General features: G+C 47.0%; 1 protein-coding gene across 5 annotated transcripts in view; it reads left to right on the forward strand.

Annotated features, from left to right (window-relative positions):
* The window catches only part of DOCK2 (dedicator of cytokinesis 2), a 367,699-nt gene that overhangs the window by 127,804 nt on the left and 215,050 nt on the right, over nucleotides 1-24,845 (forward strand). For all 5 annotated transcript variants that reach the window (XM_059699147.1, XM_059699148.1, XM_059699152.1 and 2 more), the window contains one exon: nucleotides 12,169-12,320. In XM_059699147.1, coding sequence (XP_059555130.1) covers nucleotides 12,169-12,320 — 152 coding nt within the window. The remainder of the gene's footprint in view (nucleotides 1-12,168; nucleotides 12,321-24,845) is intronic.

A 24,845-nucleotide genomic window follows, 5' to 3' on the forward strand; every position in this document is an offset into this window, starting at 1 on the left:
CTTCCCTTCCTTTTCCTTTTTCTTCTTTTCAGTTCATCATGGTCTTCATGATATCACCAAATGAACTGTAATAAGCCACTCACTCTCTGCTAAATGCACTGTAATTGCCCATTATAGATTCTTTGTGGGGGGCATCCATGGTTAATGTGTCTTTCATAGAGTTGAATTCATGCTTAACCTTTTGTACTAGATCATTTTCAGACACATTTAGCCAGCCGTCCCTTTGACATCTGCATCTGAATGTCAAACTCAACATTTCCAAAATAGTATTCATTGCATCCATGAAAACCCTCTCCTCTTCCATTATTTTTCTGCCAGTCATTTGGAGCTGGCCCTCAACTCTTCTTGTGCCTCATTTTTCACTTTCAATTAAGTACTAAGGCCTTTGAATCTTTCTTATATATGCCTTGAATCTGGTCTCTTCTCTTGACCTTTGCCACCTATCTCCTGGTCCTATTGTTACCAGTCCATGTCTGTGTCAGGGGCTGGCTATGCCCTGGCACAGGTCTGGGAACTTTCATGAGTCAGTTCTTGACTAGTGCAGGAAAAGTTTCAAGATACAAGTCCAAGTGAAAGTGAGGCAAAGGAAGGGCCCCTGGAGTGTTGCTTTTCCACAAAATACCACGTGCTGGCGTGTACGTACAGTGCAATTGAAACTTCATGGCCACACTCAAGGGGCCAAAGAGCCGCATGTGGCTCACGAGCCACAGTTTGCCGACCACTGGGATAGAAGAAGCAAAGGATACACCTGAGGAAAGGATACACCTGAGGAAAGGGGGATAGGCATGCTCAAAGGAGAGGGCACTCTGTTATTCTTTGTCCTGAGAGTTTTATCTATTTTCGATACGTGGAAATTTTAGAGGAGGTCCCAAGGAAGCATCTGAACAGAATATTCATTAGATTTCCGGGCATGTTGTTTAGTGTGCTGGGTATTAAAATGGGGTCATTCTCTGGTTAGTTTCACCTTCATCGTGGGTTAGTCTGGATCTCACTGGTTTTTGTTACCTAACTCCCTAACTATGGTGATTTGAACCATCTTAGGCATCTTCACTCAGGGAGGATAGGGTCTTGTGCTTTATCAGCTGGTGTTAATTGTTCAGCTATCCCGGCCATTGTTCAACTATTCGCTCAGTTTCTTCATTCCGTTTGCCAGGGAATTATCCTAGTTTCTTACTAATCTGCTTCACTCTACACCCCTGCGCCATATATGATGCTAGGCACTTTATTCACTTAAAAAATAAACAAAGGCGTGTAAGGGCAAGCACACAGTCATGAGCTACCTCCATTTATTGTTTTCCTGTTGTGCACGACCACATAACACAGTCAAATGAGTCAAAACCATTAGCTTTGCTCATGGTCTTTTCAGAGCTAAAATCCTACCATTTGATGTCAGAAGCAGCTAATCACTACTAAACTTGATGTAGGACATAAACATGAGAATGCAATAGGAAAAATTTATTTGAGGGTTCCATGCCACGGAAAGCTATGCTTCTCGAAAGGAATTTGTTCTTTTTGGCCTCAATGCTCAGGAAACTCAAGAAGGTGGGTGATTCCCTTTATCTCACTGATGTCCTGCTAGTGAGGAGCCACGTGGGCGGTTGGAACCTTACGTTAATGTTTATACTGGCATGTCATGCCTTTCTCCTCTCTTCTTTATGGACTAAGAGAGTAGATGAAGAAATACATAAACCAATAATAAATAGACCAACATGTCATGCCCCAAATATAATATTAATGTCCGTTTTATAAAAGTACAATTTGAGATTTATCGGCAGGGACTGAACGTATTTGCACACCCAGCGTGTTTCATTTTATGTGTGCTTCTCTACTGTCCTGCCAGTTGACCGGTTCTTTATTACACTTGGACTGCCCACGGGCAAGGGCCATGTATTGTCCTCTCTTTGTAAGAAAGCTCATTACTGGTCATTGACTGATATTTATTCTCTTTATCTCCTCCCTTCTCATACTAAACCAGTTTCCTCTTCATTCGCTTTAGAATCTCTTTGATCCTTCCATTTAAATAGTGGGCCTGAGTGTGTGAGTCATTTCTGAAATCGCTTTTGCTGTGGGCCTTCAGGGGAGGGCTCTGTTGGCTCGTTGGCACGGATGGAGAAATGAAGCAAGAGAAGCCCCCGCCCCCTCAGCTGCCTCCAACCTCCACCTTCTCAGCTGAGTCCTGTTAGAAAAGAAAACCAGGCCAGAAGGAGACATTCCCCCCATTTCCATTTTGATTTAAAGCGGGGGAGGGATGACAATGATTTTCCTCCTGCGTCTTTGAAGTGCGTTTCCAATTCTTCAGCTGGTTCTCTGTTTTCCCTTTGTAATAAACAGCACTGGATTTTACATGTGTGGGGCTATCCACCCACAGGACCCCAGCCTCCTCGCCTTTGGCACTGTTATGGGGAAGGTGAGGGAAAGATGATTGGAAACAATCACGCAACCATTCCATTTTGCTAATGCTTGAATCCAGGGGAATTTTCTCATTTAATTCTCTGAAATGAAGAGCCCCTCTGTTAGCCTTAAAATGTAAACAAGAGGCCTTTAATGTGCGCTTTCCCCAGAAATGGAATACCGGCTGCTCATATTGATCCAAAACACTGCTGTGGTTTTTTTGTGTTTTTTGTTGTTGTTGTTGTTGTTTTGTTGTTCTTTTCTATATTTGTAAGTTTTGCGATTACAGTGATATGATATAGGATTGTTTGAGTGTGGCTTGAGGATTGCTGGTAAGTGGCATTGTTATTCTAAGCTGTAAGCAGAAATGTAAAAAGATGCTCTGAGAACGCTTGCCTGAGCTCTTCTTGTCTATCCACACACAAAGGGAACACGAAGATCCCAGGCATTTTTCCCAATTATTTCAATTTATACCCGCCTCTTGAAACTCAATTCTCCGAGTCTGGTGTTTCAGACAAAGCGCACTTTGTGTGAATGATACAGATAATAGCTCCCAGTCCATTTCATTCCAGCCTGGACCAGGTGTTTTGTCGAGTGTGTGCGTCAGCTACAGCTAACGGACCTTGAAGCATGCTCGGTTTTGCACCCAGGAACTTCTGAGGAAGACCACAGATCCCATGCCATGTTACACACAGTAACTGCAACTGAATGTGTGTAATGCTTTCTCATGAAAAAGCCATTTCAATCCCTGTTTTTTGGAGGAAGGGAGGTAAAATGACCTGTCTGAGGTCACACAGCCTGGCAGTAGTAAGGCTGTGTGCAAGCCTAGGTCTGTAAACTCTCAATCCAGAGTTGTACCCATTTCCCCATACCTGCCTCCCTAGTGGGGAAGCCAAGAACGAGAAGATATTGCCAGAATGGGTGCTCAGGGCAGGGGTGAAGGTGAAGAAACACCAAGGTCTTGTTTCTTCAAGGACAGCACAGAAGAGTAAATTTTGAAATAACTCAACACTAAATAGAGTTCTAATTCTGAGAGTTGCCTTAAGTGTAAGCAGAGAGGGCTCGCTCTCTGAAATTAGCAGACATTTATTCATCTAATGCTTGTTAGGATCCCACTGCGTGACAGGCATTGTGCCCGGAACTGTGGCAGACGTGACTTGATTGAGATTAGATACTTCACCCCAGGCTCTCACTGTCTTCTGAGGGAAAGATGGTGAAAGGTTGGAGGGTCATGATCGCTGTTGGCTAGTCAGTTGCAGTGACATAAGTAGCTGAATAGATGGTTGGTTGGATTAAAAGATATGAAAGAAATGAGTGGCTGGACTAAAGACTAAATCACAGAGTTGATGAATGCTCACTGTTGTTGAATTCTACGACTGGGGTTTCTGTTTGTTTTTTATTTTCCTGGGACTGTAACTTGCTCTCTTTTAATTGAGCTAGACATTAATCAAACCAACCACCCAGAGTCTTTAATTTTCTGTTTAAAGAGCTTATGGGACCCAGCAAATTCAAGGGTGGCTGCCTCAAGCCTGCCGAATCCTGGGTTGGGAGTCATTGTCTGCACCCAGGAGCCTGTGAATGAGGTTGGATTCATGTTGGCCCTGGAGTCGGGCAGGTCTGTGTCAGAATCTAGCCTCTGTTGTGGCCCCACTAATTAAGAGATCATGCTGACCCTTGGCAAGCTCTTGTCCCCACTTTACAGGTTAGAAAAACCTGTAAAATGGGGACAGCGCAACATACACGTTTGGATAGGACCAAATGCATTCCCAACATGGTGCCTGCAACCCAGCAGGAGCTCAACACATTGCATGTCTCTCAAACTCAATATTCCACTCTCCCACTCTGCTCACTTCCGATGGCTTTCCAGGAAATGGCTTCTGTCCTTTATGAAAATATATCTGTTATCATGACTCCTACTGATGAGAAAACTCAGGTATGTATGTGACCATGGACTAGCTTAGAAAGGCTTGAGGTGGGAATAATTTAAGAAGATATTCATTGTCTTGGGTTGGGTTCTCAGAAGCAAGCTCTAAGATGAGGCCTGGGAGAAGGTGACTTACTTTTTAGGCAGTGTTTCAAGAACCACTGCTAGAGTAAAGATTGAAATTCATGGAGCCAGGCAACCGCATAAGTCTCGAGAGGGAACAGGGGCTGGGGTGAAGGGATTAAGGAATCCTGTGTAGCGTGATGCAGAGAGAGGCAGTGGGTCTGCAGTGATAAGCCTGGAGGGGTGAGGATGTAAGCCTGTTATAACAGGTGTCCTAAGTGCTTATAAATTGATTCGAATGCCAGATGTCACTGAATTGGAACCAAATGGGGTCAAGGGATAAAAGACACAACTCCTTGCAGTCAAAAAGCTACCATGACTCATTTATCCTATTGCGTGAATGTGAAATGGAGCACGTTGCTTTGATGGGAACCCTCTTTTCAAGCCTTCCCAGATTTGTTCAGTATAGAAGCTACTTGGCTCAGCCCCAAGCCATCTCCTCTGCGTGTCCTTCTGTGAGCCAGGGTGAAGAGGTGGGGGAGGCAGTGTGCTAGCAGGCTGAGCTACACTCATCTGGCATGGCATCGCAAAGGCAATCATCCTAAGCATTAGGGCACAAGTCAAATTTGGGGTCATGATTCAATTGGCCATATCGGCACCTTTGTTTTCCTAAAAGAACTTCCTTTTTTGTTGTTAATCCTCACCCAAGGATATTTTTCCATTGATGTTTAGAGAGAGTGGAAAGGAGGGGGAGAGAAGAGAGGGAGAGAGAAACATTGATGTGTGAGAGACACGTAGATTGGTTGCCTCCTGTATGCACCCCGACCAAGGATAATCCTGAAGTATGTGCCCTTGACCCGAATCGAACCTGGGACCCTTCTCGAACCCAGGGCCGACATCTTACCACTGAGCCAAACCAGCTAGGGCCTAAAAGCTCTTTCTATAGAGCTGGTTGGTGGTTGAATGAGTGCCCTGGCAGGGAGGAGGCCATGGCAGCATGGTCAGCAATAACAGGGTACATGATCTCAGAAGTTGTGCGGGGGAGCTGCAAGTGCAGGTAGCTGTCAATTATTCTGCCCTAACAGCCTCTGGAGGTGTGATGATAGACAGGCCATGTCTGTAGCCACTCCACATCATCAGAGAAATGTCAACGGAAGCCTTTCATTACTTGCTAGTTGAGGCGGTGGAATGATCGCCATGATTAGATCCTAATTTGATAAGCCCTAAAATCAATCTATGATTCTCTCAGTCGCATGCTCAAAATGCATATGCATACACATCTGTACAGCACATTTCATCCATCAGCAAGCTGTGTTGACACTGCCTCAATACTGTACCCCAATTATGTCCACTTCTGCATCTCTCTCCTGCCACTAACTCATCAAACTTTTATCTTCTCTCCCCTTCACTGTTACAGTAGGAGGCAGGAGAGCTTAGTAGATGTGAACACAAACTCTGGAATCATATTTCCTGGGTTTAAACCCCAGCTCTGCCACTTTCTAGGTGTGTGATCTTAAGTAAGTTACTGAATGTCTTCGAGCTTCAGTTTTCTAATCCATAAAATGGGTATAATGATATACTTCTCCATAGAGATAATGCCTGGTAGAGAGTGAGGGCTCAATCAATAGTATACCTCTTCTTTCCCTCTACAAAAAGCTTCCTCAGTGTTCTCATGCCTCTCTTTCTAGACCCTCCCTCCTCTCTTCATTAAAAATACAAAAACAAAACATAGTTATGTCCACCTAGTAATCAGACTCCGTGCCATGGGACAGGGGGTCTAATGAGACCTGGACCCAGTCAGGCTCTCCAAGTTTATTGTTTCATATTATCCCCCCCCCCATTTTCTATAATTCCAATCACACTCACCTCCATATGCTATCCCTCCAACAATCTAAGCAGATTTCCACCCCAGGGCCTTTGCATGCCATTTCTTCTGCTTGGGATGCTTGTCCCTGAGATCCTTATAGGTAGTTCCCTTCTCACCCCTGGTCTCAGCTCAAGTGTCTCCATCTCAGGGAGGCAGTCTTCCCTGCTCACTCCAGCCCCTGCGTCTCCCGCTGCCCCAGTCACTATTTTGTGGGCAGCTGACAGTATTTGTTGCTGTAGCATCAGCTCTCAGGGATCTTCCCAGTTCTCCTGGGATCCATGATCATTTCTGTGCATAGCTCCAGGAAGACTTCCTCCCTCAGTAGCCAGCTCCAGCCTTGCAGGGCTGCCCTCCGGCCATGGGGGCCTGCTTCGCCTGGGCACCCAGAGCACCCACAGTGCCTGGGGCTGTCCATCCCCAAGGTTTCACCACTCCTGCCGCTCTGCCCCTGTGGCCCACACTGTCTGCGGAGCTCCCAGTGTGAGACTTGCCTGCCTTTGGACGCTGCCCAGCCTCCTTCCCTCATGACCCTTCCAGAGGTTTCTGAAACACCTCCTAATAAGTAAGTCACCTTCACCCAGGCTTCATCTTAGAGCTTGCTTCTGGAGACTCTAATCCAAGACAATGAATACCTTCTTAAAATTATTTCTGATACCCCAATAGCATATAATATCCCCAAGAACAGTGCCTGCTGTAGAAGCTATTCATTACTATAAATATGTTGCATGTAGACTATCAGAGCTTACACATTATATTTATAATCAGTAAATTTTAACTTATATTTATAATCAGACATTTTTAGACATAAACATACATTTTCTTAAAGATTCCAGCACTTACACATCGATTTAATGTTCCTGCTGTCACTGTGTGTCTGAATGGCAGGTACCAACTTATTAGTAGGGCGTTAGCTTATAGGTTTAGTACAGTGGCATGCTTTATGCTAAGGATAATGGATGTATGGTAAAAGCAATAGCTTGGGTTAGACTTTAAGTGAGTATTTACAATTAAGTTCTGGAAGTCCATTTCTCTCTTGGGATTTCACCTCCATGGATATCTGAATCCCATGGATATCTGACCAGGATTTTTACAGCTGCCGAGTTCGGAGCTCTCCTAAGTAGGTTGTGTTGGTTTATCTGGGGAGATGTGTTTTGGCCCTTGGGGTTCATCAGGAGGAGAGTGAGGGATGGTTCTGGACCTTATAATTAGGCATGCTTTCCGGAGGTGGGGAAGTGAATAGTGAAGAGTGCGTTAGGGGAAACGCTAGTAGAGTTGTAAGAGGCTTGTAACCTGATCTGGAATATGGAGTTCGTGGATAGTTATTGATTTCCTGGTGGGTGGAATGGCTTTTCTCCCTGTCCCACAGCTGGAGGAGGGAGGTTGTTGTTGTGCCCAGATTTCAAGGTTCCCAAGACCCCCAGGGAGCCAGTCAGTCCGATGCAAAAGCAAAGAGTCCTTTATTATGCAAGCCGGCTTGCGCGCCCCGTTCACCAGACCCACCGACACAGCGGAAAGTCCAGTGGCCGAGAGAGAGAGGCCTGATGGGACAGGGGGTTTTAAAGGGGGGTGGAGTGAGGGCAGGAGAGGGAACTGTGGGCCCCGCCGACTGGCCAGGCGCGAGTCCATACAGGATGTGGTCATACTGATGGCCTGCACTTGCCTTGATTATTATTGGTTAGTCCAGAGAAATCCTGGGTGTGGCTAGCAGCGGCTTCCCCGGCGAAGAAGCACATGGCTCTGTCCCAAAATGGAGGACCCAAGGCAAGATGGAGGGCGCAGTCCTCGCCCGGCTCCCGCTGCTGCCGCTCAAACACGCCGCAAGGCAGGATGGCCCTCCCGCACAGCACCTGCAGCCAGCCTGCGGGCAGACCGGGACTCCTGCAGTGGGCGTCTGGGCAGCACAGGCCCAGCAAACGGGGTGTGGCCAGTGGAGCGGCCCAGCTCCTGAAGAGCAGCATCCGCTCCGAGCAGGCCCGGCCCGTGGCCGGTGCACCGCAGCATGGCGGCCTCCCTGGGCTAGGGCACGCGCCCCACTCCGCTGCCGCCGCTGCTGCACCGGGGCCGGGGATCCATGCGGCCCGTGCGGACGCCAGGTCGGAGGGGGGGGGGCGGGGGGGGGGGGCAGCGGGCGGGTGGCAGCCTGCGCCGGGCTCCCGCTGCGGGCCGGGGAGCCGATGCCCCACGGGGCCCGGCGGCTGGCCCACGCAGGCTCCCCTGACTGGGCCCGGAGGGCCGCATGGACCCCTGGCCCCAGCGCGGGCAAGCGGGGAGCCGACCACGGGGGAAGGGAGGAAAGAGCCAGGCGGTGAGGCCTTCTGCTCCCACGACCTCCCCCGTGGTCGGCCGCCGCCCGGCCCCACCCCTGAGCCCACCGCTGGCCACGCAGCCAGTCTGGACACTCAGACCCGCTCCGGGGAGGCCAGGCCCTATTTCGGGCATGGAGGGATTTCAGAGCCCAGCGGCCAGACTCCTCCTCCCGCACCGCCCGGAGAGGGAGAGGCCGGCGGCGCGCCTTTCAGTTGTGAGAAGAAATTGCCATCCATCAGACTGGAGAGGTGTCTGTGGAGGTCCCTGCGAGACTGGCTGATGGGACCAAGTGGCCTCTGACACGTGCAGATGCTCCCCAAGCCCGTGGAAGAAAAGCAGCCGAGCAGAGCTGCGTTTATGCTGCTCAGATCTTGCCCGGGAGAATTTGGAGTTTCAATTACTTGTTTGCCAAAAGGCCTGGGGCGAGGGCAGGGTGATCCTTGACAGCCACAAGTTCCTCACCTTCCCCCAAGAGGGTTGAGCTGAGCTGAATTCTCCTTGCAGTCAATAGGAACTCAGCCAGAGCAGAATGAGTTTCACCTTAGAGCCTGTGAAAATCGAGCAGGAGTGAAAAGTGGATTAACCTGGGGATTAACCGGTGCCGGCGAGGAAGGAAGGGCTGGCTGTGAGCGGACTGAAATTTCAAGTGCAGGCAGCCATGGGCAGGCTTAGAAAGGGGGTGACCACACTGAAGATGTGACTGTCTTTAAACTTGCTCCAATTGTAGGAGAGGGGCTCCAGAATGCTCCCGGTCACCTCATTGTGCTGGTGGGACCAGGATGTGCCTGGGGTGCTAGTCTCATCCTCAGGGATTTTATGGGTGGTTTTTTTGGTTCTCAGCTTCAGGGAGGTGGCTTCTGCATGTGGACTTTGATTCCATGCACAGGCCTTTGCGGACCCTCCCTCAGTTCTGGGCTCATACTGAACCCATACCTCTCAAAATCCTCAAGGGATGATGGTGTACCCCAGCTTCCAGAGACAATATGAATTTAGAATGTGAGGCAATTACACCTTTTGTTTTCAGCTTCAGGCCACAGTTTTATTTATGGGATGGTAAGAGTCTCACTTGTCCTGTTACATAGACAATGACCACAGAGGGTGACAAATGGTGAGGCAGAAGTCAAGTCTGGGCACTACAGGAGCGCAGAACAGGGTCACCCAGATCAGAGGTGAGTGTCAGGAATATGGCCCAAGGGGATTCGCATCTCTGTGAAGATCTAGAGCAGCGGTTCTCAACCTGTGGGTCGCGACCCCTTTGGCGGTCGAACAACCGTTTCACAGGGGTCGCCCAAGACCATCCTGCATATCAGATATTTACATTACGATTCATAACAATAGCAACATTACAGTTATGAAGTAGCAACGAAAATAATTTTATGGTTGGGTCACAGCATGAGGAACTGTATTTAAAGAGCCAGAAGGTTGAGAACCACTGATCTAGAGGGTAGGAAGCGGTTAGTGAGGAGAAGATGGGTGGGTAAGAGCATTACGGGCAAAGAAATAACGTACAAAGATCCAGCAGGAGGACAGACAGGGCTGGGTAGCATGGGAAGAGGGGGCTGGACAGGTAGAAGGGCTTGGTCACAAAGAGCTTACCAAACTCACCCTCAGGGCAATAGGAGATGCCTGAGAAACTTCAAGGAGGCGCCTTGTGGTCAGGCTACAGTTTGGGGGAAATTTCTGCTCCTCAGACTGAAAGTGGGGAGGCCAGGGTGGGAGACTTGGCACAGGAGATGGAGGTGGATATGACTTCATGGTGGAGTGGATGCTGGGGAGAGCAAGGAGGAATCAAATTTGCTGGTTGACAGTGTGACAGGGATGTCTTCCCCCTGAGAGGGAGCTGAGGAGCAGGAGCTGGGCTGTGCACAGATGGGAAGTTGGGAGGTGTCCCCGGGAGTGTCTCCCTCCTAGGGCCGTGGCCGTGGTCATGGCCACTGGTGCTTTTTAGCCAGATGCATCTCAAGGTGGTTTTCCAAAGTGGACAAAGGATCTCCATTTCATTCTTTCTGTGGGGCTGATATTGGGGAGAAAGAGGTGAGGAAAAGGAGCATCTTATTTGCAGTGTCCCTGGGCCGTGAAATGATTGCAAAAATGTGTCACATTTCAGGAGAGCTGTGCATTCAGGCGCTAGCACCTTCTACCACAGGAGAGAACTTTCTGGAAAGAAAGCAGGGCCCAGAAACACTGCAGCTTCCTCTCTGCAGCCACTTTGACACATGAAGACTCTTTTCTATGAAAACACTGAGCTGAGTAGCTCTGCAGGCTCCTCAGTACCTGGTCTGAATTGCAATTTAGGCTTGTCACTGGCTGGCAGGTCTTCAGCTTGTGTCAGGCACTGGGTCCCAGGCTGGGTTTGCAGGTCTTTCATACTCATTGCCTCTGCCTAGAAAGATTGATCTGAGGCTCTGCAATATTTATCTTTTAAATCATTTGTGTTTGTTTGCTTGACAATCAAGCTGCAATTTAGAGATGCTGTTTCCCGAAGCCTTACAGACTAATAGGATTTCACAGCTCCAATTACAAAGGAGAAAAATCATTTCATCTCCAAACGGAGGAGCCAGACATTTCTGAGAAATCATGGTTCACAAGAAGACAAAAGTACTTCCGAAAAACAGGCTCCATTATTAATGGCTTCCTTGGCTAAAATCTCACTGACTCTCAGCACCAGGAGTCTTTGTCTTGTTGGGGATGCGGTTTTTGATCTGTAAAGTAGAGGACTTTCATATTGGTAAACCACGGCAGCGCCCACAGCCACAATGGTTTGTAAGCAGTGTAAACATGTCCACTGCCTTTCCCCCAGCAAAGGTGTCCTCCTTCCTGATACTTCCTCTGAACTGATATTGTCTGGAATAATAGAATATTTGATGGGTTTTAACAATCATTCAGTTCAGCCCTTCATCTGATACTTTAAGAACATCTTTTAATATGTTTTCTTATTGATTTCAGAGAGAGGAAAGGAGAGGGAGAGAGAGATAGAAACATCAGTGAGAAATATCGATCGACTGCCTCCTGCATGTCCCCTATTGCAACCCGGGCATGTGCAAACCAGAAACCTCCTGGTGCATGGGATGATGCTCAACCAACTGAGCCACAGGCTGGGCTCATCTGATACATTGAATGCCTTTCCATAGACAACTACTCCTGCTTAAACACTTCTAGGATGGAGAGCTCTCTACTAGACCTTTCCATGGGAATTTACTAATTTTGCTCAATTTTAATTAGAATTTAAAGTTTAGTGACTTCCCAAGGAGATCTTTGTTAATATCTAAAAATCTCCAAGCTGGCCTATCCTCTGGGATTCATATCTTTGTGATGGAATCAAATGGAGGTATCACAACTAGAATCCCAACAGAATGAACTTTTAAGAAAAAGCACACAATCTGGTCTTAATTATTCCATAGCTCTGTTTTTATGGCCAGTCCAAACAGGTTGGGGAAGGGACCAGAATGATGAGTGACTTTCTATGGAAATCTTAACCTAATCTTTAACATTAACATTTTCACAAGGAGCCTATATTCTTGAATTAGTTATTTAATGAAAAGTTTTCTAAAAATAACAAGGAAAGGAAAGTAAGCAATGAGGATGCTCAAGCACATCTACACTGCCTTTGTTCCAGAATGCCGGGACATCCTGCTGCCTGTCATCACCAGAGAGCTGAAAGAGCTGCTCGAGCAGAAGGACGATGGGTCCCAGCATCAGCTGCAGGAGAAGAAGTTCTGCGTGGAGCTACTCAACAGTATTCTGGAGGTGCTCAGCTCTCAGGATGCGGTGAGTGCTCACGATGACAGAGATATCCTGGACGCAGACTAGGGCCGAGCTGATGAGGCTCTAAAATGTTTGTGCTGACGAATGGCAATTGAAGTCTAAAGATGTAGGCCAATGGCTTGCTCAGCAGGTCTGCTTCTCCAGGGACTAACCCCCATGACTGTGAAACATGGCCTAGGGATTGGGGTTGAGCATGTAGCATTCTGTGGGCATGTTTTTCATTAGACAGTCTTGTGGTGTAGGTAATACATATTGCAGGCTTTTTAGATGACTGGTCCATTTCCAAAGCCTGGTTTGCAGGGGCAGGAGGGGCAGTTTCCCATGCCTACATGGCCAAGAGAAAAACCTCCTACGGCTTTCTTTGCTGATTGGATTGAATCTTATTTCTCCAGTTAGCCCCTGCAATGGAGAAAATGGTTAAGAGTCATTCTGGATGAGCAGATTGCTCAGGAGTGATGTCCAGGAGGTGTTTACCCTGGATGGGCTGGTTTCAGAGGACAGGGTAGAACCAAACAATCAACTAAGTCTTTTCTAAGTGTTAGTGTAAGCTTTCCTCCTCCTCCCTCCCCAACCCCCACTCCCAGAAAATCCTCAGAGAAGGACTTTCTGGATGAACTCTATCTGTGATAGACTATAATTAGAAAACTCTGCAGAACAATGCTCCTTCACTGCTCATATCCCATAGTCAACCATTACTATCAATTTCTTTGCATTTCTCTCTTCTGTGTCATTCTTTCCATTCTTGCTTTCCTAATTACTAGTAAGCTTCCTCTAATCTCATTACTATGAAAATGCAGCAGCTTGCTTGCTTTCTTCAAGCATTCATTCATTCATTCATTCATTCACTCATTGTATAGTATATGATGTACCAGGTGTGTGCCAGGTATTGGGTATACAAAGGCATGGTTTCTTAAGAAAATCTTTATAGACATATAAATAAACAGTTGCAATATAACCTAACAACTAAAATCTACATGCATACTAGGAGTCTGGAGCCACAAAGACTGTGTGTGTGTGTGTGTGTGTGTGTGTGTGTGTGTGTGTGTGTGTGTAAACATTTTTGTCAAGAAAGCCTTCACCAAGATAGTGAAGCTTCAGTTGGGTGTTCAAGGGTGAATAATTACTGATCACAGATGCTATCTTATTTCCTATTTCCTAGGCACTGTGCTGAATGCAATCCATTCCTTCGTTCTGCTCACTTTAACCAGTGCCCAAGGTTGTTATCCTCATTTTACAGATGAAAAACCTGAAATTCATAAGCTTAATGTTCAATTATAGACAGCAAATAAATTGCATGGTCAAATTCAAACCCAAGTTGGTCCAACTCCAAAGTCTGCATAGTGATAGGCATTGGGGATACAAAAGCTTGATCTTTGTCTCTTCCTTTTCTTTCTATACTCACCCTTTTCCTTGGGGAGAGAGTGTATAATACCCAAAAACTTGGCTACTCAAGATTCACTCCGTGATGTTATGATAATGGTGGTGTTTTCATATATACACTCATGAGCCGGTTGTTGAACTGGCCCTAGTCTTTGCTATTTGATCTTAAAAAAAAAACTTTTTAAGGGAGAATTTTGTCATAACTCTCACAGTGTAGGGATCTGAAGGTAGGCCTAACATTTCTCCAGAAATATTCCACAGAATGTTTCCTCTTCCTGTTGAAAAGAATTTACAGTGTTCCTTATATATCAGTAATGCTCACATCCCTTTTCGTGTGGACTGTGCCAGAGGACCCCAGTTTGAGGAACATACTTTTAATGGGCTAGCTGCCAATTGCCCGATTAGGGGAGGCTGGCGCCAGCTCACAGTTCGTTAAGCCGTGATGCAGGGATTTCGCCCATCCCATGGGAGCGGCTCCCTGGAGTTCCATCCTGACAGGTCTCATCACTATGCACATTGGGTAACAGCAGACACTGGTAAGAAGAGGCGATGTCTCACACACTCTGGGCCGTGGGCCTTCAAAGCAGAGAAGTGAGTGCGAGGCTCTGAGCTCCCCTGGGGGGGCTGTGCATCTGGACTGGAGGTGTGTGAGAGGCATGATTTCTCTCTCTGCTGCCTTCAGTGCACGGCTTCCATAATGACTTCCTACTGTGGGGACTGCCAGCCCTTTCCCCAGGGGGAGCACCTGGCTGCTGGATGAGTTTTTAAATACTGGTATTACCACTGGGTTTGGTACAAGATTTGGATACTTTTGGAGCTTCTGACTAACCTCTCCATCTCTAAGATGGAAATCTCTCCACTTCTCAAGAGCTTTTTCTCTGACAGAAATTCATTCAGTAGCCATGATCACTTTGAACGAAATGGAAAGTCAGAAATCCCAAGTATCTAATCTAAATCTCTCTTGCTGTGGTACAGAGTGGCTCTCAACCCGGGCTGCACATTTACATCCCCCACGCTGCTCTGCAGAAGCAGCCGAGCCGAGGCTGCAGTCCCAGTCCTTCTGATTTAATTGGTCTGGGGTGGGTGGGGGCACCTCAATGACAACTTTACCAGGTGATAGGAACAGGCAGCCAGGGTGAGGACCACAGCTCAGTGCACGTCTGCAGCTTGAGCATGAGCCCGAGTGCCTTGGAGGAGCTATTAAAACAGGTTTCTGGTTGTTAAGTTGGAAGGATGGGGCCTGATCATTTATTTTTCTAACAAGTTCCCGGGTGATATGGATGGTGCTGGTCCGGGAACCACACTTGAAGAATCACTGCTCCAATATGGCCTAATTTTTTCCCCATCTTCAGTATTCCCTGGAAATAGAAGAACAGTTGGGCTCATCCTCAGGCCTTTACCTTTCTAATTGAAGAGCCCTTTCCAGTCTATAAAACCTAGCATCTTGCAATATGGCATTTAATAAACCGTAAAATGGCAGAATCTTCAAGCCCATTCATTTGTACTCCTGCATTCCTTTTCATGCGGCAGCGGGGACATGGCCTGTGCAAAGATCTGACTTTGAGAATCCAGACCGTTGGGTGTGCCGTTTGGTTTCTACAGGCACCAACTTCTCAAAATCAGAAATTAGGAAGAAAAATAAAAAAGGCTCCCAGGGAGAATGTCCTGGAATTGTTTTTTCTGGTTATTAGAATCCTCTCTGCTGACAACAGCATAGCCATCCATTGTGTAGTGGTTCTTTGGGGCATCACAGAATAGCCATCTGCCCTCCCCAAGCATAGACTGTGTCTGCCCGATGGGACCATTGCCCAGGGACAGACCGTGTGTGGAAGTTCGCAATTGTAGTGCAGGATGCCAAGCTTCCTTTTGGGGGCCATTGTGTGTTTGGGGGATGGGAAAGCATGCTTGTCTTCAATAGGTTGTCATTGTTCTAGGAGTTCCACCCAGCGCAGCAGGCCTGGCATGTGGAAGCTGGTTCCCTGTTATTACTTTATTCATCGTAACCCTGGGTGGCATATGACTCAGGGCAGATGCCAGCCTTAGCCTGGGTGTCGGTGGTTTTTTTTAATGATGGTGTTAAATTTCCTCACTCAGCTGCATGAGTTGCACTCAGCTTAGGAAAGAGACAGGCTCCGGTGAAGGGTGAAAGGTTGGACTTCTGCCTCTAGTAACCCCCTTTCTCCTCTCCTTCGCCAAGTTTAGTTGTCAACTTCCGTTGCTTTGAAAGGCAGTTTCCCACCAGCTTCGTTCTGTGCCTGGCCATCTGCTGAGTCACTCATAAAATTTAATTTTGCACCAGACCAGGAGAGAGTTGGTTTTCCCTCTTAAAACAGGCTTTTTGTTTTTATGTGTCATCCCTCAGAAGGAAAAGAGTCCTTGTTTGTACCCTGCCTGCCAGTCACATAGCAGGGAAAGATGGCCCCAGATTCTGAAGAGGAGGAGGTGGTTGTACCAGTATTTGCATCGTGGATGTCATAAAGAATGCACAACGTCTGCTTTAAAAAAATAAACCCTTGGAGTCCATGGACTAGACTTGTGGGTCTTACCAAGGCATCTTTCAGTCCTGACTGGTATGGGGGAATCTCATACTTGGACTCATCAGCTTAGTGATGGTGAACCTTTTGAGCTCGGCGTGTCAGCATTTTGAAAAACCCTAACTTAACTCTGGTGCCATGTCACATATAGAAATTTTTTGATATTAGCAACCATAGTAAAACAAAGACATATTTTTGATATTTATTTTATATATTTAAATGCCATTTAACAAAGAAAAATCAACCAAAAATATGAGTTAGTGTGTCACCTCTGACACACGTGTCATAGGTTTGCCATTAGACACATAGAACTTTCGCCTCTGCATTTTCTCTTGCTTGGAATGTCCTCCCCAGCTCCCATTCTTTCTGGGCAAGTAAGATGCTAAACTCCTTTTAGCTTCAGCTCAAATAATGTTTCCCTTCCGAAATCTTCTCCATTCCACATCCTCTTCCTCTCACTCTCCCACCCCCACTCCAGGCAGGACTTCCTTCTCTGGGTTGTCATAACCATGTGTTCAGACTGATATTACAGCACTGGCTGCTTTGTCACACTTCCCTGTGTGTCCCCTGCCAGGCCTTGAGCGCAGAGGCTCAGCAAATCTCACTAGCTGGCTTCTCAGAGCGTACGCTTCCAGCCTAGCCTCATACCAATCCCCCTTTCCTCTCCATCCTCCTGCTCCGTTAACATTCTCTCAATCCCTCGCCTGCCCAGCACTCCCTCACCTGTGGGCTGTGTGGGTGCTGTTGGCACTGCCAGAATGCATCCCCTCTCTTGTGGTCCCAGGAACAGCTTATGCCTGCTCTGTGTAGCATCTGTGTGTCATCTTCTGTCACTTACCTGCCTGTGGAACCAGGAGCCCCTGATGAGAGAGGTCCACCAATCTGCCGTGCAGCTCTGCTCTCCCCTCCCCATGCCTCCAACGGTGGCTGCACAAAAATATCTGTTGAAGGAATGAATAAGTATGAGTTTCCCAGATCAATAGCAGGCCCTTGGGTCTTCGGCTCTGAGTCTAAGGGGATATATATGCCTTTTCCTCCTTTTGCCTTCCTTGGATGTCGGGTACAGGGGGTTAAATGAACCACACTCAGTTTATGACATGTTATCCTTATGGGTATGTACAGGCCCTTCCTTATTTCTTGTGTGTGTGTGTGGTGTCTGTGTATTTCTCACCTTTCATCCATATCTCCTGCTCCCATCCCTCTTCCTCCCCCACCTGCTAGAGGTGATTTGTCAATATGTTGAATATGCATGTCTGATGTTTGGTGCATGTGGTTCTTAACACACAAACACTCCCACTCCCCAGGCATGCCCCTCTCTTAAAAGGGACCAGGCATTGACAGCAGCAGGGCATTAGCATCTTTAGCTCTGCTAAGGTCCCCAGGGCGGCGTGCACAGGGAGTAGTCTGCCTGGAGGGTGTTCTTGGTCCAGAGCTGCCCTGACCTGCCCACGTGTGGGAGGAGCAGACTCCACAGCTCTCTGCTTGGGTGCCTTCTAAAGTGCAGCCCCCATGGCCACCCTGAGCTCCGTGCTCTCATAATCCTCGGCAGCCTGCCTGATGCAGGCGTGAAGGGAGGCTGATGCCTCCTCTTTGCATTACCGTTTAATTCCCAGGAATCAATACCACCGTGCAAAAGCGGCAGGTTTTATTCTATCCTATCTGCTCCCTCGTATCTCTAATAACAGGCAGGGAGACAGGGCTTGCTGAAATTCTTTGTCTGGGGTGCATTCCAAGCAGAGAACAGCTAATTAATCCCCAACTTGCAGTTGAAATAGATCAAACTCTCTTGCTGTATCCAGGGCCATTTTCTTTATTCCCTTGCTCATCCCCTGCTTCCATGGCATTAAATGTGCCTTTGCTAGACCAATGGAATGACCTTATGTGTTCATGGACAGTGACATCCGATACACTTTTTCCCCCAGCACCTTCGAGCCTGTAAAGTCTTTCCTCATAAGTCATAAGGACTTTGTTTCTGGCCACCAATGGCAAGGTAGGCTTTATTATCCCGTTTTATGAGTGAGGAAGCTGAGTCTCAGAGAGAGGCTGGGTGATCCTAACCGAGGTCAGAGAGTTAGTAAAGGGCAGAGCTGGGAGGGAGTCACCCACCTAACTTCAAAGTCACTGGCATCCCACAGCCACGCCCGCCACCACTGAGCATTGACACTTTCCCAGTGTCGGTTCCCTGGTGGAGGGGAGAGCACAGGCCCTGGAGTCAGGCCACATTGCATTCATATGCTCATCCGGCAGACACCAGGGCTGTCCTGAACCCTGCGTCGTATGCTGGGGTGATGGTGGGGAGCAGAAAAGGCCTGCATCTGAGCTCCACCTCTTCCTAGCTGGGGACCTTGGAAGTCATGCAATCTCTCTGTGCAATGGGGTGCTCCTTCCCAAGGTGCTCAGGATTATGGGGAACACAAGCACCTGTGAACACAGGCAGCTCTGCCCCTGACACACAATCCACACCCAGTGCTGGTGGCTTCCCTTCCTCCCTTGCTGTCCTTCCTTCCTCCTTCCTTGCTCCTTCCACTGTTCCAGGCTTCCTCTGAGGCACCCCTGTCTCTCTTCTAAGAGCAGTAAAGGGCCCAGTGGCCTCCTGGGAGAATGGCAAACAGGTACTGTGCCCTTCCCACTGAGGCAGCCCCTTCCCGCCAGCCTGCGGCGCCAGCTGCTTCGGAGGAGGCTTGCCAAGGAAGATGCTGCAGACAGAGCAAAGCGTCGCTGCAGACAGAGCAAAGCGTCCCTGCAGGGCAGCTGGACTTCCTAAGTGTTCCCTGGTGGGGGGAAAAGAGCCAGCCTCCTTCCCAGGGGCTCCTTAGGGTCCCAGAACTTCGGGGCTCAGGATAGTCACTGCTGGGGGTCATGTGCTGGGTCTGACTCACACCAGCTCCTGAGAACCCAGCGTTACATTTTTAAAATCTTGTGAGTTATTTTATTAAATCACTGCCATTATTAAAAATTTATATAAATATCTATAAGTAAATAGACTAATTAAAATCAGAGGCAACAAATAGATACTCAAAACGCATCACTTCCTAATAATCTCTACCCTGGATTCTTGCATCTAGTGGGTTCCTTTGGTGGGAATACTACGCAATGCTCTGCGGCCGCACATCTCTTCCCAACTCCGTGTTCAGTGACGTCACATTGGCAGCTTGAAACCCACCGTCAGTGAGGACTCACACACAGCATTGCCAACACTGTCTATCCAGGCCTTTAGTTTTTCTTCCCTGAGAGCCGACTGGTAAACATGTGCCGACACATCACTGCCTGGGACTCAAAGGAATTGCAGAAAACAAGGCAAGCCCAGGGGAGCTGCCCGTGCGCCTCTTCTTCCCGTGGCCCTGGCTCTGCTGCCCCGAGCAAAGAGAAGCTGCTCCGGGGAGGCAGCGGCTTTTCAGACAGACTAAACACTCAACCTAGAGCAGAGATGTAGAAGGATGCTTCAGTTGCCATGGCAATTCTTACTGACTGGCAATGGCTTCTTTCCCAGCCGCGGTGAGAATATGGTGGCCTACATAGACCAGGGAGCGGGCTCCCAGGTTCCCGCACAGGTGAGGGGTGGGCAGAGTGACCTGGGCTGTGGGTTGGCTCTGCCTAAACCAGATGTTCAGTCCACACAGCTGTGGGAGAAGCATACTTCCAAGGGACAGTATTGTTTTTCCCTTCAGTAGGTTTTGACTCTTTGGCCTTAAATAGGGTTCAAGGATGAATAAAAATTCATTTTGATTAGCAAACATCACAGTAATCATTGTTACAAGGTAGAAGCATCTATGGATACCAAACTTGTTGGGCTAAAGTGTGAGGAGAATCAGGATATTTGCATAGTCTCAAGGTATCTTCCCAAGGTATCCACTTATTAATGACACAAGGAATGATAGTAACTTTATAGTGGAGAAACCTGACAGGCACCACCTTACGGTAACCAGGTGATGACAGAGAGCACCCCCAGTAAATACATAAAGCAGCATCCTGTGCCTCTTGACAGGATGTACTGAGGACAAGATTACTCATGTGGGGAATCGTGCCAAAAAGGCACAACCCGGATCTCATAATTAGAAAGCATTCAACAAACCCCAGTTGAAGGATATTCTACAAAATAATAGACTAATACTCTTCAAAAGTTAAAGTCATGTGAAAGACCAGGAGAACCCATCACATATTGGAGGGCACTTAGGAACCATGGCAACTAAATTCACTGTACAATCCTGAATTGGGTCATGGACCAGAAACTAGACATTAGAAGGAAACTGGCTAAACTGGAATCAGGCTTGCCATTTAGTAAGTAATATTGTGCCATTGTGAATTTCCTGGTTTGATCATTGTGCTCTGGTGATGTTAGCATGTAGGGAAGTTGGATGAAGAGTACATAGGCACCTTCTCTGCTACATTTGCCACTTTTCTTTAAGTCTGACATTTCAAAATAAAAAACATTTTAAAGATTAATTTTGAGGTGTGTAAGGGATGCTTGCCCACGTACAGAGAATGCATTGGGAGGATGAGGAGTTCCCCAAAGCACACCTGTTCCAGCATGAAGAGATGCTGATCGGTGAGGGGCTTTCTCCGCTTTTTCAGTTAAAACTACAAAATCCGCAGGCAAATGACCATCCTTAGTAGAGGATTCTACACTGTTAACTGCTCCGGCCTAGCAAGAGGTGATCAAGTGAGCAATTAGGCCATTGCGTGACTAAACCATCAGCGTGCACTCACCCAGGACTGGGCAGTTTCCTTCTAATGTCTAGTTTCTGGTCCATGACCCAATTCAGGATTGTACAGTGAATTTAGTTGCCATAGTTCCTAAGTGCCCTCCAATATGTGATGGGCTCTCCTGGTCTTTCACATGACCTTAACTTTTGAAGAGTACTAGTCTATTATTTTGTAGAATTTCCTTCAACTGGGGTTTGTTGAATGCTTTCTAATTATGAGATCTGGGAGTGTGATGGAGCAGAGAGCCTGTCCTGGCCACAGGACCTCCAGGGCTGAGCCTTGTCCTGGGCTCTCTGACAGCCGTGTCCACGCCATGATTCCTAGGCCAAATTTTGGGGCTTGAATGTCACCCGATCTTTGCTTGACAAGCTTGGAGAGTGAGTGGTTTAGCAAAACTTCCCAGATGGTCCTTGGGTTGTTAATCTCAGAGGATCCATCTGGAAAATTAAAAGACAGCTTTGTTGATGGTTGACCAGAACTCCCCCCAATAAAATTAATAATCCAATGTGTTCTGCTCCGTCAGCACTAATTAGAAATACTTCTTGACGTATTCTTCAATATTGCTTTATCTGCCAGGACCAAAGTATAAAGGAGTTTGCCTGCAACCAAATCCCTGAGGGCCTGTGTGCACTCCCTTCCGCCCTCAATTCCATACCCACCTTGTGCCTCCCAGGGCCAGGACCAGGGTGAGGCAAGTGAAGCTTACCTGGGGACGGGGACAAAGTGTATGGGCGCCAAAAATGCACTGATCAAGAAAAAGAATATTTCCATGCAGTATGGGTTGATATTTTGTTCATCATGTATTTTTTGCATTAATTTCTATTTTTAAACGGGGACATTAAGTTTGATTTGTCTGGATTATTGAGTTCTTGGATGCCTCTTACATTTTGTCCCATGGGCAGGAGCCTTGATCTCTCACCTTAGTGCTGGCTCTGTGTAGTGCCTCTTGCCAATACCAGCACCTGTGGTAAGAAAGCTGGGCTGTGCGCGTGAATGTATGAGCGTGGCAGCTGGCAGGCGTGGAGAGGCACCTTTTTGTTCACCCCGAAAGGATGCCGAGGAAGGTTGCTGTCTGCAGGGAATCCTTGCATAAAAGCACGAGTTGAAAGGAACAGCCATTTACACTGAACCTTCCCTGGACCAGCCACTTGCTTTCCAAAAAGCATTTCCTACATAATGTCTGAATTAAATCTCCCCTTCACAGTTGGCAGCGTGAGTTAAAAGCCCGCTCAGCAGCAGAAAAATGTAGCTATGTTTGGTCCAGGTTACAGTTACTGAGGGAACTATAACTTTGATTTGCCCAACTGGTCTAAATGTAAATCCTTAAGAGAAGCATGGTAAGTGCGAAAGGAAGTGCTTGGTTTTTAAAGATGCCTTTGATCCACGGCTCTGTAGTACCCCAGCTGCCACACGCAATCTGGGGGCAACAACCAGGGACTGAACCAGCAAAGTTTCCAGAAAACAACCCAAGAGTTCTAGAATGGACATTTTCTCAGGGAGATTTCAGATAACATTAGCCATAGGCATAAACAATTGACTTGGCAGCACAGGTTAGAAAATGAAATGTTTAATTCCATCCCAGTTTCTCCAAGCAAAATAACATGCTAAAGCTGTGTTTGACTAATGAATGCCTTTTCTTCCACCAGAATTCACTCTCAACTTAGCTTTCCTCTCCACCCATCTTTCCTACTGTCTCCATTGTATGCTGCGTTCCAGGTATACCAGTCTCTCACTGCCCCACCAGCCCTCATCCTTTCCTTTTTCTTTGTCATTTACCTGGTTCCTCAATCTGGAGGGCATTTAGTCCTGAGGCCCCCCAATTAGAGGTTCATGACCTGAATCTGGCCCACCGATCTATTTCATTTCCCTCATCAAATTATTATTATTTTTAAAATATGTTTTTATTAATTTCAGAGAAGAAAGGAGGGAGGACTAGAAACACCAATGATGAGAGAGAATCACTGATCTGCTGCCTCCTGCATGCCCCCTACTGGGGATCCAGCCCACAACCTGGGCATGTGCCCTGATCAGAAATCAAACTGTGCCCTCCTAGTTCATGGGTTGATGCTCAACCACTGAGCCACACAAGCTGGGCACACTTGCCGAATTATTTAATGAAACTACTTGAATTACTTCCTATTGTTTTCTAGGTGATGGAGTTGCAGGTTTATGCTGTCTGCTTCACCCACCTGAATGGTGACTACTGAGCTCCAGACTGCCTTTCCTGATAGACCCAACCCAACTTCTCTTCCCATTAAGAAACCATCACAGATTCCTTTTGCCCTATCTTATCAATCTCCCAGATGCAGTCTGAAAACTTTTGATTTTATATAGAATTAAGCGCTTAATTATCGGCAGTTTAACATCTGTTCTTGTCATTTTAGGCATGTCTGGCATATGTTGAAACAGGGCCAGCACTTTTTCTATTATTTTTCTATTTTTCTTTTCAACTAAGGCAATGTCTTTCCATCTCACAGAACATTATCTGAGCACCTACTGTTTGTCAGGCACCATTCTGGGCATCATGGATGCGAAGGTGATTAAGACAAAATGCTCATTCATTCAAAACTACCTCCGAGGTTCCTCAACTCTGGTGCTTGGCCTCAATGATCTATTCATTTTTCAGGGCCCACCTTGTCCTGTGCCTTTCTCCATGGTTAACACTCCTCCCGCTGCCACCAGGAACTCTCTCTGACTATTCAGATCATCGCTGTCTTTTATTATTATTATTATTATTATTATTATTATTATTATTAGTTAAGGTATTACAAATGTGTCCTCATCCCCCCCATTAACCCCCACCCCACCCCGCCCCGCACACTCATGCTCCCATCCCCCTGTTGTCCATGTCCATTGGTTTGGCTTATATACATGTATACGAGTCCTTCAGTTGATCTCTTCCCCTTACCCCCGCCCTCCCCTACTTTCCTTCTGGGGATTGATAGCCTGATCGCTGTTTTTCAGTCTTTGGATCTGTCCCTTTTCATCAGTCTATGTTGTTCTCTATAATCCACAAATGAGTGAGATCATGTGGTATTTATCTTTCTCTGACTGGCTTATTTCACTTAGTATAATGCTCTCCAGTTCCATCCATGCTCTTGCAAAAGGCAAGAGTTCCTTTTTTTTTTTTTTTTACCACAGCATAATATTCCATTGTGTATATGTACCACAGTTTTCTAATACACTCATCTGCTGATGGGCACTTAGGCTGTTTCCAAATCTTAGCTATGGTGAATTGTGCTGCTATGAACATAGGGGTACATATATCCTTTCTGGTTGGCGTTTCTGGTTTCTTGGGATATATTCCTAGTAGTGGGATCACTGGGTCAAATGGGAGTTCCATTTTTAGTTTTTTGAGGTAGCTCCATACTGTTCTCCACAGTGGCTGCACCAGTCTGCATTCCCACCAGCAGTGCAGAAGGGTTCCTTTTTCTCCACATCCTCGCCAGCACTTGTTGTTTGTTGATTTGTTGATGATAGCCATTCTGACAGGTGTGAGATGATAACGCATTGTCGTTTTGATTTGCATCTCTCATATAGTTAGTGACTTTGAGCATGTTTTCATATGTCTTTCGGCCTTCTGTATGTCCTCTTTCGAAAATATCTATCTAGGTCCGTTGCCCATTTTTTTATTGGATTGTTTATCTTCCTTTTGTTAAGTTTCATGAGGTCCCTGTAAATGTTGGAAATTAAACCCTTATCAGTGGTATCATTGACAAATATGTTCTCCCATGTAGTGGGTCTTCTTGTTGTTTTGTTGATGGTTTCCTTTGCTGTGTAAAAGCTTTTTATTTTGATGTAGCCCCATTTGTTTATTTTCTCTTTAGTTTCCATTGCCCTAGGAGCATTATCAGAGAAGAAATTCCTTCGGCATATGTTTGCAATTTTGTTGCCTGTGGATTTCTCTAGT

This window comes from Myotis daubentonii, chromosome 5, assembly GCF_963259705.1.
Source record: "Myotis daubentonii chromosome 5, mMyoDau2.1, whole genome shotgun sequence".
Classification (NCBI taxonomy): domain Eukaryota; kingdom Metazoa; phylum Chordata; class Mammalia; order Chiroptera; family Vespertilionidae; genus Myotis; species Myotis daubentonii.